Here is a 16,656-nt window from a genome sequence, read left to right as displayed (position 1 = left end):
GAGGGTGTCTTTTCAAAGATCTCTTTTTTTGTATGTATTTCTTTTTAGCACATTTCTGTATAATGTTCATGCTCTCTGCATATGTACTCTAAGGACATGCATAGGTGCACTGTGGCATTTGTCTTTCAATATGTCATTAAACATTACTGATATTTAAGACTAGAGTAAAGTTGTTACACATATTTATTGATTTTGTCAATCTGTGACTTGAGTAGATTCAATAAGACACCAGCTTAATTATTTCCCTGATGCAATATATCACGAATATTGATTACCATGTGTCAAAATGCAAAATGCTATCAATTAGCTGGTGGAGAATGTTCATATCATAATGTCACAATATCTGACAGGAGAGCTTTAAAGCTATTTCACCTCCTCTATCTATCATGGTTTGCATTAATTTAAGACAAAAAGTAAAGGGAAAAAGATCAATGAATAGATTCACTTTTAGCCATAATGGTATCCACCTTGCTCTCAATCCCCATACTGCTTTGTTGGAAAAGGCCAGTAAGTGATACTGATTGAAGCATTAGCAGCACTGTAATATGCTCTAGGAGGATTTCAAGCAGAAATCCCATTATTAAAATGGATCAGACCAAAAAATATGGCAAAAAGGTATTATATTGGCAGTCAGGATAAATGATGTCGTTATCCTCAGTTTTTTGAGATACTCTTTTCAGTGTTGCTTGTGCATTCCGTCATCAACATACATTACCATTGTAAATGTCTTCAGTTCCCTAAACGTATTATAATGGGCCACTGGATTATTGGCAAGTCAGATACATAATTGAAGGCAGAGTAATCCTTACAAATGACTTCACATCTGCAGCACTAGAATTAGTTTGGCATCAGGTCTAAATGAGAAGTGAAAAGATTACTGTGCGAGGCCTTTTGCTTTTAGTTTCAGTGATGACTTTAAATGCACATCACGTCTACCACATTTTTACATTAATCCTGTTCATTATGCTATTTCATCAGTATTGCTGACTGGGTTTAAGCTTACGGCAGTTGTACATTAAATTTGTTAGGATAACACCTATTTATATAGGGTTTGGGAATTGTGCTGCTGAATTATAAGACTGATTTACCACATTGTCATGAAGAGCCATTTGTTTACATCTAGTGTTTATATCAAAGATAGAATGCAATTGTGATTTAGCTTGGTTGTGATTAAATGAGAATTTAGGGGAATTAACTTTTAAGTCAATCAAATTAACAATGTCGATCCATAAGAACTGTCAAACAGTATGTACACTGGTCAGTAAGAAGCACTACCTCCTTCCTTTCCTCTCTTCCCAATATTTTCATTCAGACTTCATCTCTGACCCTGCATGAATCAGGCTAAGAGGTTTAAACTCATCATGGCATGAAAAAAGCAGGCTATCATTAAGTAAAATTTCCTTCCCAAAGTCTTGACCTCAACGTATGTTAAACATGTGCATGGTGCTTAATAGTCTGGCCTGTGCCAAGTAATTTAATTGAACTCTAATTCTTTAATTGAACTCATGTGAACAAATATTGAAATAGGATTTTGCCAGAAGCTTGTTGATAGTTAAATGTCTGGTCAATGTGGGAAATGGCTAGGATCATTGTGCTGTAGTTTTAATCTGATTTACCCTTGAATCAACCATGGTTAGGATTGGGGTTAGGTGTAGGTTTCTTTTAATAGATAGAGATACTGAAAAGCCTAGTTAAACAAGCCATTAATCCTTTAGGTAATAATAGCCAGAAGCTCATAACTATACCCAAACAATAAGGTGGGTTTCCCATAAACCATTGTAGCATTCCATCACATTACCGAACCCTACTGTTATAGTTATAATGCCTTAAACAAGCCCACGCAGTCATATAGGCAAAATGCCAACCACATGGAAAGTAACACTTAGTTAAAAAAAATCAAACCCATTAATGTTGCAGAAATGCCTCATTGACTTGTTTGTGACTCGAGAGCTGATTTCAGCAGTAATGGTGCCTGCACTCCTAGTGTTAGGTCAGGCTTCTTATTACCACCCATATCTAAGGGTCATTGCACATAGCAAACAAACTACTCATAAAAACACTATGAGACAAAAGCTCAAACTGGCAGTCAGTGTTGCCAGGGAGAAGGCTGCAGTTGGCCATGGCGGTCAGAGTCTCAATGCTTTAGACATGCTTCATAAGCACAGAGAGTGGATAATTGTGGTGTGTTTCACAGGGTCTATGGGCATGGTAACCTTGATTACTGTATAGGTCAGTGGAGAGAGAGATTCTTTCTGTGGTCATTTGAGGCCAATTAGCATGGAGTAAAGGCTGTGTGTGTATTATGCGAGTTAATGGCTTGCTTAGCTTGTAGGTCATGCATTTATAGAGTGTGTCATGCATTTACCTTTGGCCTATGATTTAAACCACACACATTGAGCACACTGTGGCCATTGTTTAGTAATAAACACATTTCCTTGACAAAGAGGGCTGATTTTAAAGGCAAACATATTAAATATGAAAAACAAAAATCCCACTTCAACATACACTAGTACTGGGGCACCTGCTCATTCATTGTCATCTAAAAATTAAGGTTATTAAAAAGAGTTTATGCTGTCTAGGGAAGGTTTTTTACTAGATTTTAGAGCATCACTGCATCACAATTTTGCATTCAGTGACAAGAGCGTTAGTGAGGTCAGGATGTTGGATGATCACCACCCCACTTCATCCCAAAACACCCACTTCATTACCATCATTTCAGAAAACACAGTTCCGCTGCTTCACAGCTCAGTGCTGGGGTACTTTACACACCTCTAGCCCACACCTGTCATGGTCCCAAGAGGTCCTGTTTATCTGCTCCAGAGAGTGCTATTCTAATGGCTGTATTCTCTAGTTCTCAGGCACTAGATAAGCTATGTGTGTGCATTCACACCACTGTGTCAGTATGGGTGCAACTTAAAGTACTGATTCATTTGTTAGAAGGGGTGTCCACAAACATTTGGACATGTGCATAAGTCATCTATGTAACTCTTTTGTATTGCTGACAATCTGTCAACAAAATTATTGCTATAATATGATCTGGCTCCAGAGGTTCAGAGCATTTCTCTTGAACAATGTTGAATGCAGCCTTTGACTCTTATCTTGAGTACATTAAAGTTTCAGTGTTTTACGTTTTTCATTGTTTTCACAAACACAACATGTAAATTGTTGTCCATTAATTATGTTGTGTTTCCAGATTTTATGGGCTTTGTAAGGTGTAGCAGTCTTATAGATCTGTTGGTCATTGCTCTTTTACCCCGCTTGATCTCCGTCTGGAAGGTGCTGTGCTGAGGGAGCTAATGGCAGGCAGTCTGTGTGTACTTAAATTACAGAGCCTTAGAGAGCAATGAGTTTGAGAGAGGGAAAGGAGAAAGAGGTGTCATTAATAAGAGAGAGAGGCAGCAGGCACGTCTGGCTGTCAAGCAGGCCATGCTCACGTAAGCAGGCTGTTGCGGCAGGGATGACTGCCCTTTCCAACAAAAGTGTCTTATTGACTTGTATTCAAATGAGTGACCTTTCTGATATGAGCTATTTTTATGCATAAATCAAAGATAGAGAGACAGAGAGACTGAGGGACCTCAAGAGAAGAGAGAGAAAAAGAGGAGGAGGGGTTATTCGCCAAAGTACACAGTGGCACCAGTATCATTTAGAGCTGTAGATGCATTTATTTTCTAATAATATCACTTTGTATCATATATCATAGATGCCATTTGGTTTTATTTCATAAGCTCAGGAGGGCTATCTTTCTCTGTGTGCATTACTGGATTGTCTCCATAAATAGCCATTGCTAATGCCCTCAGACATTGTAGTACATCTCTCTGGGCATCATTGTTCTTTCATTTCTCTAGACCTTTGTTAAGGGCATCAAGCTCACATGCAGACATACACACACACAGATTTACACATACCCACTGGGGTGTATCTTTGTAAGTAGAGTATAATCCCTGTGAGTCTTTGCCCCATGTGTATCCTGTGTAAAAGCACAATCCTCTGACATACAATACAATGCATACATGCATGGATCTGATCCAGCTCAAGCAAAACACACACATTACTTCACAGAATGCACAATATGTCTAAACGTTTATGAACACCCCTTCTAATGAGTGAATTTGGCTACTTTATGGCTCACTTAATGCTGATGCAGGCATTCAGTTGTGCACACACAGCCTGTGTAATTTCCAAATGAACGGGAGCAGCCCCACATAAGCCTAAGGTCACTATGCCCAATGGCAAGCTTGGGCTAGAGGGGTATAAAGCCCCCCAGCATTGTGCTGTGAAGCAGCGACACTGTGTTTTCTGGTGCAGACAAATACAGCTCCATCCAATATCTTTAGAATGAGTTGGAGTGGCATTTGTGTTCCAAAACTAACCAACATCAGTACCTGATTTCACTTAGGCTCTCATGCATGATTGCAATCAAATCCTCATATCAATGTTCCAGAATGTACTGCAGCAAAGCAGGAACAACTCTTTAACTCCTTTAAATTTGGAATGCACATTAGCTTGGCAGGTGTCCAAAGACTTCCGCCGGTATAGTGATCACTATATAGAGAACCATTATAGACAGAATGTCATAAGGAAGTAATCGATTTCGGACACCGAAATACACAATGAATTATGGGTAGTCTGTTAGGGTACAACGTTTGTACACTACTTATTGTTGTGCATTGTGGGATTGAGTGCACTGAAAAACCTGCTCTACGTTTTCAGACATCACTACAAGATTCCACCCTCAAAGCTGTGAACTATAAAGTGATAAGTGCGAGGTTTTCAACACAGGTTTGATGTTGTGTAACAATACGGAGCTTTGGTTCTAGTAATATTGGTGGACTGTGAAATGCAAGCTATACAATTTGTGGTGTGTATAGAAAGAACACTACAGGATGCATTTAAAATAGAAAGCTTGAAAATTGATTTTTTGTGTTTATGTTTACTTTTACAATACAGTGTAAATTTCTATTAAAAAGAAAAACAGCATTTGCATCTTTTCATTTTTGTCTGTCTGTTTTGTTCTGTTTCTTTATGAGGTGAATGTTTAACAGTATGTATAATGTTGGATACTTTTTATCTGATTATATGTCTTCCAACGTGTGTACTTTTTTTCCTCGTCTGGCTTCTGAAGTACTAATAAAATATTTGTGTGTTATCCCATATGTACTTCATCAAGAATAATAAAAAAAGTTTTTTTTTCATAAGCAAATCAGTTTAGATACTATGAGATTTACATAATGATACGACGATGGAAATGCAGTCTGCAATGCATGCAATGAAAATAAATAATGCTCAGTTTTCAATTTACATGCCAAGTTGATTGTACAAGTGTATTTCTCTTTATTTTAATTAAACAAATATTCTTGCAATTGGTAAACCTAGAATAATATCTTTCCCAAAAGCCACCTTGGAAAGAAATGATGTTTTTTTGGTTCATAGTACTCATTTATCATCACTATAATTTTAGGAACACAAGACAATGCACTGAATTTATTAAAAAATCTCCTGTAAAAATCCATTTAATTCACTTCCATTCTCTTTATGAAAATAATTTATAATGGTGTCTTGAGAAATATTGCAAATTATAAATTTTAAATAGCAGAACCATGGCAAAGTTTCTCTGTAGTTACTCTGGCAACAGGAAGACTTGGCTTGTGGATGCTGATCACAGAGGGGGATGTAATGGTCACAGAGTGACCACAAAGAAATAAAAAAAGAGTAGGAACCAGAGTGAAATGGTTTGATTATTGCCCAGATCCAGGCCCATACTCGTTAACCCCTTCAAATCCAAGGGATATTACATTCTAACTCTATGTAGTCATTTTGTGGAAAACATTGCAAACTGATTAAGTTCTTATTACTTATTAATTAGCAGTGAAGAATGGAAGCCTGGACCCACCAATGGCCCCTGGGCATTAAAAGGGTTAAACCACAGTAACGGATTGTTTAATTGCGGAAGCACGGTTTGGCTACATTATTCTCAGTGGCTCAAAGGAGCTTTAATTTCTCAGTAATAAATGCTAAATCGCTGATGTAATGTAAACTCTCTGCACTGGTGTCAAGGGGACTTGAGTGGTCCCTTGTTCACAGCTCATGGATATGAAAGAAACACACAGGCTGCTGGCATATATTATGCTTTAATCAATAAACTTTTCTGCTTTGAATGCATATTTGATTTTCCGTTTAGGCAGAATGTACTGATAATTACAACAAGCATTAAGATGGCCCTGTGATGGAGTCATTTGTATTGATTGATGCTTATGTTAACTTCATTAATTGTACTGTATCAATTACTGTCTTGTTTATGTCTAGTCATCTGTTGTCAATCTGTGCTGAGACAAAATCTTTATTGGCAAGATATTTTTTTCTTTCTATTTCTTTCATTTTTTTGCAGCTACAAATACTGCATACTAATACAAGTTAATATTTCTGAATAGCCACTTTTTTTGAATTAGTGAACAACCTAGTAATATTTCTAGGTAAAATACAATAGAATTTTCATGGAGACACTAAGGGCTATTTCACACTAGCATTTTTTCGGGGACCCGGGAGAGCTAGCTCTGAGAGTTTGGTGCATTTGGTGAAGTGTGAAAGCTGTTATTGAGCCCGAACGAGACAACCAATTTCTAGTCCTGCTAAAATCGGTGGTCTGGGGATCACTTCAAGTGGACTCTGGTGTGGTCTGCTGCGCGTGTAAAAGCTATCCACTCCTGGAGCCACGTGTGGAGTTGCGTGACTGGTTCATTTTTTCAAGCGACTGCTTCGACTTATCGCCTGCATGGTTAAAAAACTTTTCTTATGAGATGGGCTATTCCTTCCTGCACAGTGAGTGCTGTTCTTTGCTGTTTGAATGTTTGTCTCCAAGGCAAATAATGAGAACCAATAAACAGAAGAACCCCAGCCCCCAAGTTTGAAGTGCTGTTTGAAATTCCACAATCAATCGTTTGGTATGGAATTCTTCATAGTGAAAGTAAACCAGTGATAATGAGCCTCTTTTCCAAATAAGCCCAGAATCGGCCCTAGGTGTGGACTTGTGTGGACAAGTGTGAAAACGGCCCACAACGAAATTTTAAAGAATGTATACCTGACTTAAAAAATGAATGTTCAACATGTATGTCAACAGTGTAAACAATGTAATATCAGATGGGTTATTTATTCCTGACTAGGAAAGGCTAAAATACGGCAAAATAAATGCAAAGCACAGTTCTTTTCTTTCCACTTTTTCTTTGTTTATTCCTTTGACACCCTGACGGGGAAAAAATGCCAAGCGAGCGATTTCCCCCCCCTCGCTTGTGTGACACAGAGAAGTAAACAAACGTTGCCAGAGTTTGCATTCATTAATCCAAAATAGACAAAAGCACAAGCCAATGTACTGTCATCTGTGCATTTCCCCATGATAAAACTCTCGTTCATTAAGAACTCACAGAAGTACAGAAGTTGGTGTGTAAGTGTTGTGCCATTTTTTTTACCTGAGTAATAACTGGGATTTTGGATTGAGACACTGTATAAGAGCTATAAGAAGCAAGTATTCAAAGTATGCAAAGCAGGTGGTGTTAAAGAAAGCAAAATGATTGTGTCTTCCTGTGGGTGTTTGTGCCTTGAGCTGCACCCTGTTCTCTTACTTTCTTCTTTATCTCTCTTTTGAGGACAGCTCTGACTGGGTGATGTATTATGACTTAGTAACCCTACCCGTATTTTTTAATTTAATAGAATGCTGTTTGTCTATGAGGTGGGAACCCATGTCAGCAACTCAAGCTATAACTTTGTTTTCTTTTTTGTTTTTATTTTTGTTCTCAAAGGAAACATTTTGAAACAACAAATTGAAAAGCATGAATGCCAAAAATGCGTACAGTACCCCAGAGCAACAGGGATGTTACAGACAATCTGAATGCAAAGTTTGACACAGCTGTAAATAACAAGCTGTTAATTTTGGAAAAACTCACTCTTAAGAAAAAAACAATGGTGCAATAAATGAAGTGTGTAAAAGAAAGAGGCAAACTTAGTTTGGATCATGGATCAAACTTACTTCCAGTTTGGATAGCAAATATGCTTGCTAGCTAGCATAACAGGTAATCCATCTATAGTCATATAAAGTTACAGATCACATGCTTTTAAACCTGAATGTACTATTAATTTACTCTACCTAGCGACAATACCTGCCAACTACAATACAATATGCCAACTACAGACTAATCATTCATTCATCTTTATATCCACTTCTTCCAAGTCAGAGTCTTGGTTGGACCAGAGCCTATCCTGAACAGATTGGACAGTGTAACATAGCCAGTTCACCTACCAGCACATTTTTTTGTGGGAAATCAGAGTAGCCAGAAGAAACCCACTCACGCACTAGATGAACACACCAAACCTCACTGACAAACACCCTCACTGAAACTAACCGGAGCAAGGATCAAATCCACAACCCCAGGCACACACCTATTCACATCAAGAATTCCAAACAGTTGATCTAAATGCCATATTTACTGGGAGTAGCACTTGGGCTTTGTAATTCAGACTGAAGATTTTTCTATAACGAAAGCTTGTTATTTGAAGCTACACTATACTCTGCCTTCAGACTGCGTATAGCTATACTGTAGCACTTTATTTATGTCCCTCAGATTGAAGTTTTTCTAAAAACTCTTTATATATTTTGTAGAGCTTGGCTGTTTTACTTTGCATTTGTACAATTCAATGCTTGCAAGGAACAACAGGACAAAATGAACATTTTATTATATTATATAAAATATATTATTATATTTTATAATACTTGAAACACAGCTTACACCCAAACACTTGACGTGGGTCTTCTAACAGAGAATTTCAGTAGTGCAATACAGTTACTATTACAAAATACGCTGATTCTCAACTCGAACAAAGGCGCAGTTGCATAGCTAGGTTGCTGCGATGTTAATGCTCAACGGTATCACTGCCTCAATATCCATCTCTCTGTAATATTAAAATTGATTCCCTTTATTGGAGGGGATTGAGGACATGAATTGTCTTTCTTTGCTGACACTGAATGATGCAAACTAGCTGAGATGTGATCATGCTCATGTTCTCTTTTGTCTGTGACACTGTGTGGAGAAACTGTAAAACACATGCAGAGAAAATAAGATTCAGGAACCACAAGCTGAAGAAGAATCGCTCTCATAGGTTTACAGGTAATGGGACATAAGGGAAATCTACAGCAAGAGGAATGGACCATGACTGCTAATAAGAACATTGGGGGAGGTACAGAATTAGTAAGCAATACTTTCTTGTGTAGCCAAATCCACCATTAGTAGTATTGCTACCACCACTACTATGACCACTACTTAACAATGATAATAAAAATAATAATAATAAACCTTAAAGCTAAGGACTAAATTATGGCTCATACTGGCTCTATAGTTTTAACACAAAGGCTGTATTTTTCAAAAAAAAAAGGTTTGAAGGTTTGTGAGCTCATTTTTCTGCTGTCAGCATTTCTGACAGTCAGCTGATCAGCTGAATGATGGCACATGAGTGAGTCAGTGCAGGTAATTTGAAGCCAGCTATGGTAAGCAAAAACAGCATGCTTTCTAGCTTTTTAATAAACCTACAGGGTTCAGGGCACAAATACTAGATGTGATATGAGTGAGTGCTCCATCATTTCACAAGTCATTAATTACACCTGTATATAATTAAAATGTGCCTTAACTCTATTTCTAACAATTATTGACTTGACCCTTCATCATTGGGTAATTAACAATGTAATCAATATGTATTTGCAACCCTTAATGTGAAGTGTTACTACACTTCACCTACAGTGTTCATTTTGGAGTGGGAGAATGCCCCAACCCTTTCCTTTCATGCTTCCGTGTAAAGGCTTATTATGTTATGCTGTTTTGAAATCACCGATTGTGGCTTTAAATGCAAACAAAAGCAGAAGAAAAATGACATCCTTTGCCCTGTTGGCAGTGTCATTATTGGAAATAATGACCGTCCCTCCCCACTTATGTTACTCAGTGGAAGTACATAGCATTGGTCCTATTAATTTATGATGAATTAGACATTATTATGTAGAGTATGCTTTGCTCCCCCAACTGCCCGCCCACCCCTCCGCAGGGCTGTTATGCTCTTGAGACACTAATGGAAAGCGCAGCAGCTCATGTGGATGCTCAGATATATGTTCTGAAGCTCTAAATCCTCTGCTCACTGGTGTTTACTTGTATTGAAAGTTATGTCTGTCATTTTCTGCATGCTTCAAGATTGTCTTAAGCAGAGCTGAGAGATTTCATCTCCTTATGCCTTTCATATGGCCCAAAATCAGTCAATTATTCTGAAGCGCTAGCCGAGGCTTAGGATTAAGTGACTTAGAGGGAAAAGCGGGCAGCTTCTTCAGCCCCTGCTCCCTCCCAGTCACACAGTTGGCCACAAACACTGGCACATGTGCAGGCTGATTGCTGTGGGGCAGGGGCAGATAAGCTAGAGGAACTATTATCCCAGAGTAAGCCATTGGACTCCAAATTACAGCCTCAGTAGCCGTAAACCTTAGACTTATTTCTCCCTCTTAAGGAAGATTTAAAGGACCTACATCATAGGAAACTGAATTTTCCTTGCTCTTTTGAAGTAAACGACATAATTCACATTGCAAAATGTACCACTTCCTACCTAGTCCATGCAGTCCAAATAGATGCCATGCCAAACAAACAGCATGTGATGAATTAATTGTTTTTGTGACATAAAATCAACACATTTACAGTACACTATTCAGCATTTTAGCCCCACATATTCAAATTGTTATTAGGGTACCTGCTTTGTGAATATGGCAAACTGCAGGGCAGCCAATCAAAACAGAGGTAATATATAGATCAATCTTAATGGCACAGTAGCAAAAGCAGTCTGTTTAATTCTAAGTGATAAACAGAGGCTAAAAATTATCCTATTAAATGAATTACAACCCTTTTTGGTGCATAAATCTAAAAACATTGTCTTAAGTGGACCTCAGGGTAAAATAAAAAGCAAATAAAAACGGCCTTGGATCTTTAAGCATCCAAATTCAAGTTCAAGTTTATTTATACAGCACTTTTAGCAACCGACGTTACAGAGATCCGGATAGATTTTCATAGGCCAAGGATGGAATGAGAAAATCTGGAGTGCACATACTGTAACTCCACCCGTACTGTATACAGACGATGGAGGAGAATAGATGAAATGCGCATAAGGAGAGAAAGGGAGTTGATGTATTAGTGGTTAGTCAGACTGCCGGGACGACAGCGCCTCTCTGTCTTTCATTAACGTCAACACTTTTAGCATAACCACACTCTGAGGTTACGTTAGGTCAGCATGCAGTCACTGGCTTCAAATACATCCCTGCAAGGACATATTTCAGCTCACCACCAGCAAACCCAGGGGAACATCCTGATGATAATACAAGGTCGATATGAAAGCTTTGGCAGGAGGCCAGCATATGTATTGATTTTATCCTTTATGCTTGTAGACTATTAATACCATAAAACACTCATAAAAAAACAAGACGTAGGCTTAAAACAAATATTGCTTAGTGATGTATTTGTGTTATATCTTGGAGATTAAGATGTCAGACGTCCCAATGTCCCTTTTCCTTGCATCTCTGTTTCCATTTCCCTCTATCTTTACAGTTTAATGTGCAAATCTATATGTTAAAAAGTTTGTGGACACCCATTCTCATTGCTAAACCAGGTCTTACCTTGCCTACATACTGTGGGTCAGATCCCATGTACTCCTCCAGCACGAAGAACTGGTTCCACACCCATCCCCTCTTGACTCTCTGGAATCCTCCAGACCCTCCTCTGTGGCCTGCTGTGAGCATGCCGGCTGGGCTACGGGGCCAATCGTGCCCCGGCCTGTTGTGGGGCTGAGCTAGAGGCAGTGTGTGGAGAGGAGCTGGGGAGCTCTGCACGAAGAGGAAGCACAGGAACAGCAGCAGACAGTTCCCCTTCAGCATTGGGCGGTCTGGGGCGGCGCCGTTTCAGTCAAAGTCCAGAGAAGGGTGAAAGACAAAGACCAGAGAGCCAGGTTACAAGAAGAAGAACCTGTAAACTGAGGAGGCGAGGAGGGAGGGGGGGTGAAGGATGCACCAGGTAAGGGGCCACTCAAAGCCTGGCGCTCCTTAGCTCCTATTTCTTGTGGTACTAAGCCAGTCAGCCAGGTAGTCCATTCGTCACCTGAAATAAACCAAAAAGGAATATTTATATACATATTTGTTTTTAAGGACAATACATGCAAATTAGCATTATCTGTTGCCACTTGGCAAGTTCATGTTTCAAAATGATCGTTTTTAGATAATGCTGATTTGTATTGTGTAGCTCAGTAATGCTTTACACTATTTTTTTTCTAATTAATAACAGAGGCAAAGAAAGCACCATTACAAAATATTTATGAGTGAACTAATCATGAACAAATTAGGACTCTGGTATTCTCTACAATTTAATAAACAATTAGGGTTGGTGGTATCCACTTTCTTTATATTGTCTCAAAATATTACCACGGTATACCGTATTACAGACGGCAGGGAGTAGTGTAACCTGTTCAAGAAGTGCAGGTAATTCTACGTTTACATGGCTTTTGTACCATCTCATCCTGCATTACAGTTCAGTTTGATCACAGGGTCACTAAATTAATCTGGTGCACACTTTTAAATCAGTCACTCAATAACCATCATTTAAACCATCAGTCTAACAACAATTACAAACATGCTCTGAATCAGGAAAGAGAAGCTGGTTAGACTTAGCTTAGTTAAGTTAGCAGAATAAGATTCAGTTTACCACAGAACATATTCAATTCTGGCTGGAATGAAAGACCACAAACACTTTGACAAGAACGACTCTGCAGCGACTGCTGCTGAAAGGACAGAGGTTGGAATTAAAGGTTATTATTTTTGCTGTGTTGGTTCTGTAGTGTACACTACAGAAGCTAGCCTTCGTTTAGCTAGCTCGGCTGCAGAATAGCTTAATGCAGCTGCTGTTCACTACCTGACACGACTATTGACGAACGACTGGTGTTGGGGTAACAGAAAGACGGAATGAGACTGCCATATTGGACTGCAGCTAGGCTCAAATCATACATATTTGGAGGATAAAGCCTCATTCCTGAGAGCTCAAAATTGAGTGAATGGTCGTAAGAGTGTTTTCGGTTGTTTTCAGACTGGTTCATCCAGGTTTGCTTGCTTTCCTTTTTATTTGAACTCAACACACTGCTTTCTTCAGAGCATGACATTACCAATCAGTGAGCTCCCACATCACCTCCACCCTGTGGCTCTCTTAAATGAACATGAATGAATAGGTTTATTTGGTCATGTACTAGACAGACAGCTGAAATAAAGCTTTACTAATCTTAAAAATGCAGAAATACATCAACTCTCAATTGTAGACTTCAAAAAATGGCACTAACAGGTTTAGTCCTGCGAATTATTTGTTAAATATAAACAAACAGCAGACTTTTATGTTATCTACATATAATCTGCATCTACATATAATCTGCAGCAAAGTCTTAAATGTGATATGAGTAGCCCTGTCCTACGCATTTGACCCATCTGCGGTAGTGAACACATACACACAGACAAGTGAACTAAGGGCAGTGAGCACACACATACCCAGAGTGGTGGTCAGCCAACTCCAGCGCCCAGGGAGCAGAGAGGGTGAAGGGCCTTGCTCAAGGGCCCAACAGTGGCAGCTTGCAGAGCCCAGGTATCAAACCCACAACCCTGTCATCAGTTGCTCTAACCGCTCTAACCGCTGAGCCACCACTGCCCCAATTATTGAGGTTAACTTATGGCCATTTATACATATTATACATATAAAATAATGTCATGCATGTGTATGTGTATGAATCAGATGGCAGTAGATCATTGTTGCATTCTCTCTCTTATGAAGTGTTTGTAATATATTTATTTTAAATAACTAAATGTCTGAGTAGAGTCAGTTAATTCGGAAGTAACAGCTAATTGCTATTATAAAGTTTGAACAATTTTACACAGTGGACCTGCTGATATGCACTTTGAGTTAAAGACACAGCTGCGCCCATCATATCTTTGCAAACTGTTGTAACAGTAATCCCTCGGAAAATGTACATTTATTATTGGAATGCTTGTAAAGGGCTCCCAGATTGGCAGTCAGGGCATACAGCTTTGGTGTGATTCACAGTCACAGGAGGTACTACTCGAAATGGTTATTTTCATCCCCTCCCTCACAGTATGAAAGCCATAAAAAAGAAGAATACTCCAGCAGCCTTCAACTCCTGAGATAAGTTCAAGAGCTGTGAATACTAATTGTATAGCCATATAGGCTCAGAAATAGAATATTTCAACACATTTGCCATTCGCATTCAATCAGTGTCAGCATATTCAGCAGCACTTGATTACAAAGATGATATAATATCAGTATATAATGATCACATCAGCTCTGGAACAACCTCTCCCTTTTGCTAGACGATAGCAGCTTCACAAAAATCAGCCGCAGTTTTAGTCACCGGCTGTCATGGACACCAGCTTGCCGTTAAAGGATTGATCCATCAGGTCTCTAATCCAGCTATTGAACAGCTTAGCATCACTGGCTGTGAAATATTTTCCGGAGACGTGGTGGGTCCCTCAGTGGCAATGAGGAGATTTAATTAGACAGGCCCTATTCCCCTTGATATAGTGAATATCAATCATTACCTGTCAGATCATATTCCCATCGCTTCAATAATATGTTCTTGGCCCTTAAAACAAGATTAACAAACAAAGCCCAGGCCTTGTCAAACAAGTGTAACATACACTCAAAAGTGGGAAATGTCTGGCCATAATGAACAAAAACAAAGCACATCACATAAACATCACCACAAACACAGACGACCACTGCATTCACTCTGCATGCATTGAAATAGTCATCCTTCCATTTCTTTTGTCAAATGAAAATACAACACTACAGAACTGCAGTGCAACACTACAGAACTGCAGTGATGAACCTAGTAGCTGTATAATGCCTAGAACATTCATTCCCATGCACTGTGATTTTCCCAAACATGAATTGTTAAGGTTTCATTTACAGCGTATTTGCTGCTGAGTCATTTGACCTAATTTTTCCAACTATACATTTCCGAACATAGAGCCAGACCAAATATTCCTCAGGCTTTAGATGCAGCACTGTAGCGACTCAACTGTAGATCACAGGAAGTCTGTGATCAGCACTGTATCACTTCCCCAAATCCGATTAGTGAGTCTCAGTGCTGTTCTGAGCATTTCCAGCCTCTGAAAGGTGCTGTTCTCACACCTCCATCCTTGTCCAGATGCCAACCCAATATTTCTCTGATATGCCTCAGTGCTCCCCAGTCCTCCCACGCGGTTCATTGGCTGCAGGATTGATCGTTGGCGCAACGCGTCCAGGTCAATGTGCTTATCAGGTGGCCTGTGCCGAACCCCACCTGCTACAGCATGGTGCTGGCTTTGGCAGCATTCAAGCACATTTGAGAGCAAATACTAAGATGGTTTTGCCAGGTGATGGAGCACAATAGCTGGAGATGCTGGCACCCAACGAGTGGCCTAAGGAGGCCCAGATGCAGGAGCTCTCTAAAGCATGCCAGCCTTTATAGCCCTGCCCGGGGAAAGGCATTCATAAGAAGTTCAGTTGACTTCGGGTACCTGGAGGTATCGGCTGAAATTGCCCTGTTTCAAAGAGCCTAGCAATATCAAAGAGCTGCTCTGAGAACGTTAAAGTAGAGGGAAAGATCTGAAGTTTAATTTGTGTTGAATGAAAAGAAATAAAGAAGACTAACTGTAGACAGCTGAGAAGATTACGTTATGCATTTGAGTATACGTTAGAAGCCCTGTCAAATACATCCCAGTTCTTAATATAGATATTCCATTTGAGATAAGCTTATATGTATTTGTTTATGTCCTATGTAATGGAATATGACAAAAGATCTATTTACTGCCATAACCACAGAGGAGTCAGCTCCCAGAGCTAGGTAATAATAATAGAGCAATGAAACCAATGTCTGTGCTTATTCACAAAGCAGAAGACAAAACCCTGACTTCACTGAGCAGCTTTGTCAACAGAGAAAGAACCAGATAGATCTGCAATAACAGTGTTTCCCTCACAATACCACTCAATTGTTATTTTCTATTTTTCACTATATCTTGTCAAGATAATGGAGCGTAAAGCTGTTGTGGTTCAATGCGGTTCATTGTGGTTCGATTTGTTCACAGTGAACCAAATACATACCAAGTTATATCTAAATGTGAAAATTGACAAACCTAACCCCCGACTTAGGCTGCAATGGTATATTCCATTGAATTGAGGTGATGGAAGTGAAAGCTCATATTTGCAGTGTCTATCCAGGGATGTTTTGGAGGTGAGGAGGATGTCAGCAATTTTGAGGCGCACTTCTGTTCACTATAGATTGGGATGACCTAGAGTCAAACTCATCTCACTCACCCAATATAGGTGAAATGCAGATCTGAGACGCAGTCCACTACTGTCTTTTCAGTGAGTTTGGTGAGTGTTTTGTCCAGTGTGGACCTTATTAACGGGAAGACGGCAGTGCTCCATACATTTACATTTACATTTACGGCATTTAGCAGACGCTCTTATCCAGAGCGACTTACAAAGTGCTTTGCTCCATAGAAGTGGAGGCTCAGTGTAAGGTGGTCAAAGTGGTGACCAAGACAAAACTAAGAGCTCCTAA

At 39.3% G+C, this 16,656-nt stretch overlaps 1 protein-coding gene across 1 annotated transcript in view; it reads right to left on the bottom strand.

Moving 5' to 3' along the window:
* The window catches only part of cdh12b (cadherin 12b), a 154,822-nt gene that overhangs the window by 78,815 nt on the left and 59,351 nt on the right, over window positions 1-16,656 (bottom strand). Inside the window, exon 2 of the mRNA XM_072667018.1 lies at window positions 11,681-12,158. Within this exon, the coding sequence (XP_072523119.1) occupies window positions 11,681-11,938 (258 nt within the window). The 5' untranslated portion in view covers window positions 11,939-12,158. The remainder of the gene's footprint in view (window positions 1-11,680; window positions 12,159-16,656) is intronic.

Source organism: Salminus brasiliensis, chromosome 22 (assembly GCF_030463535.1).
Source record: "Salminus brasiliensis chromosome 22, fSalBra1.hap2, whole genome shotgun sequence".
In the NCBI taxonomy this organism is placed as follows: Eukaryota; Metazoa; Chordata; class Actinopteri; order Characiformes; family Bryconidae; genus Salminus; species Salminus brasiliensis.
Note: the sequence above shows the minus strand (reverse complement) of the source record. Positions and strands in the feature narration are given on the sequence as shown.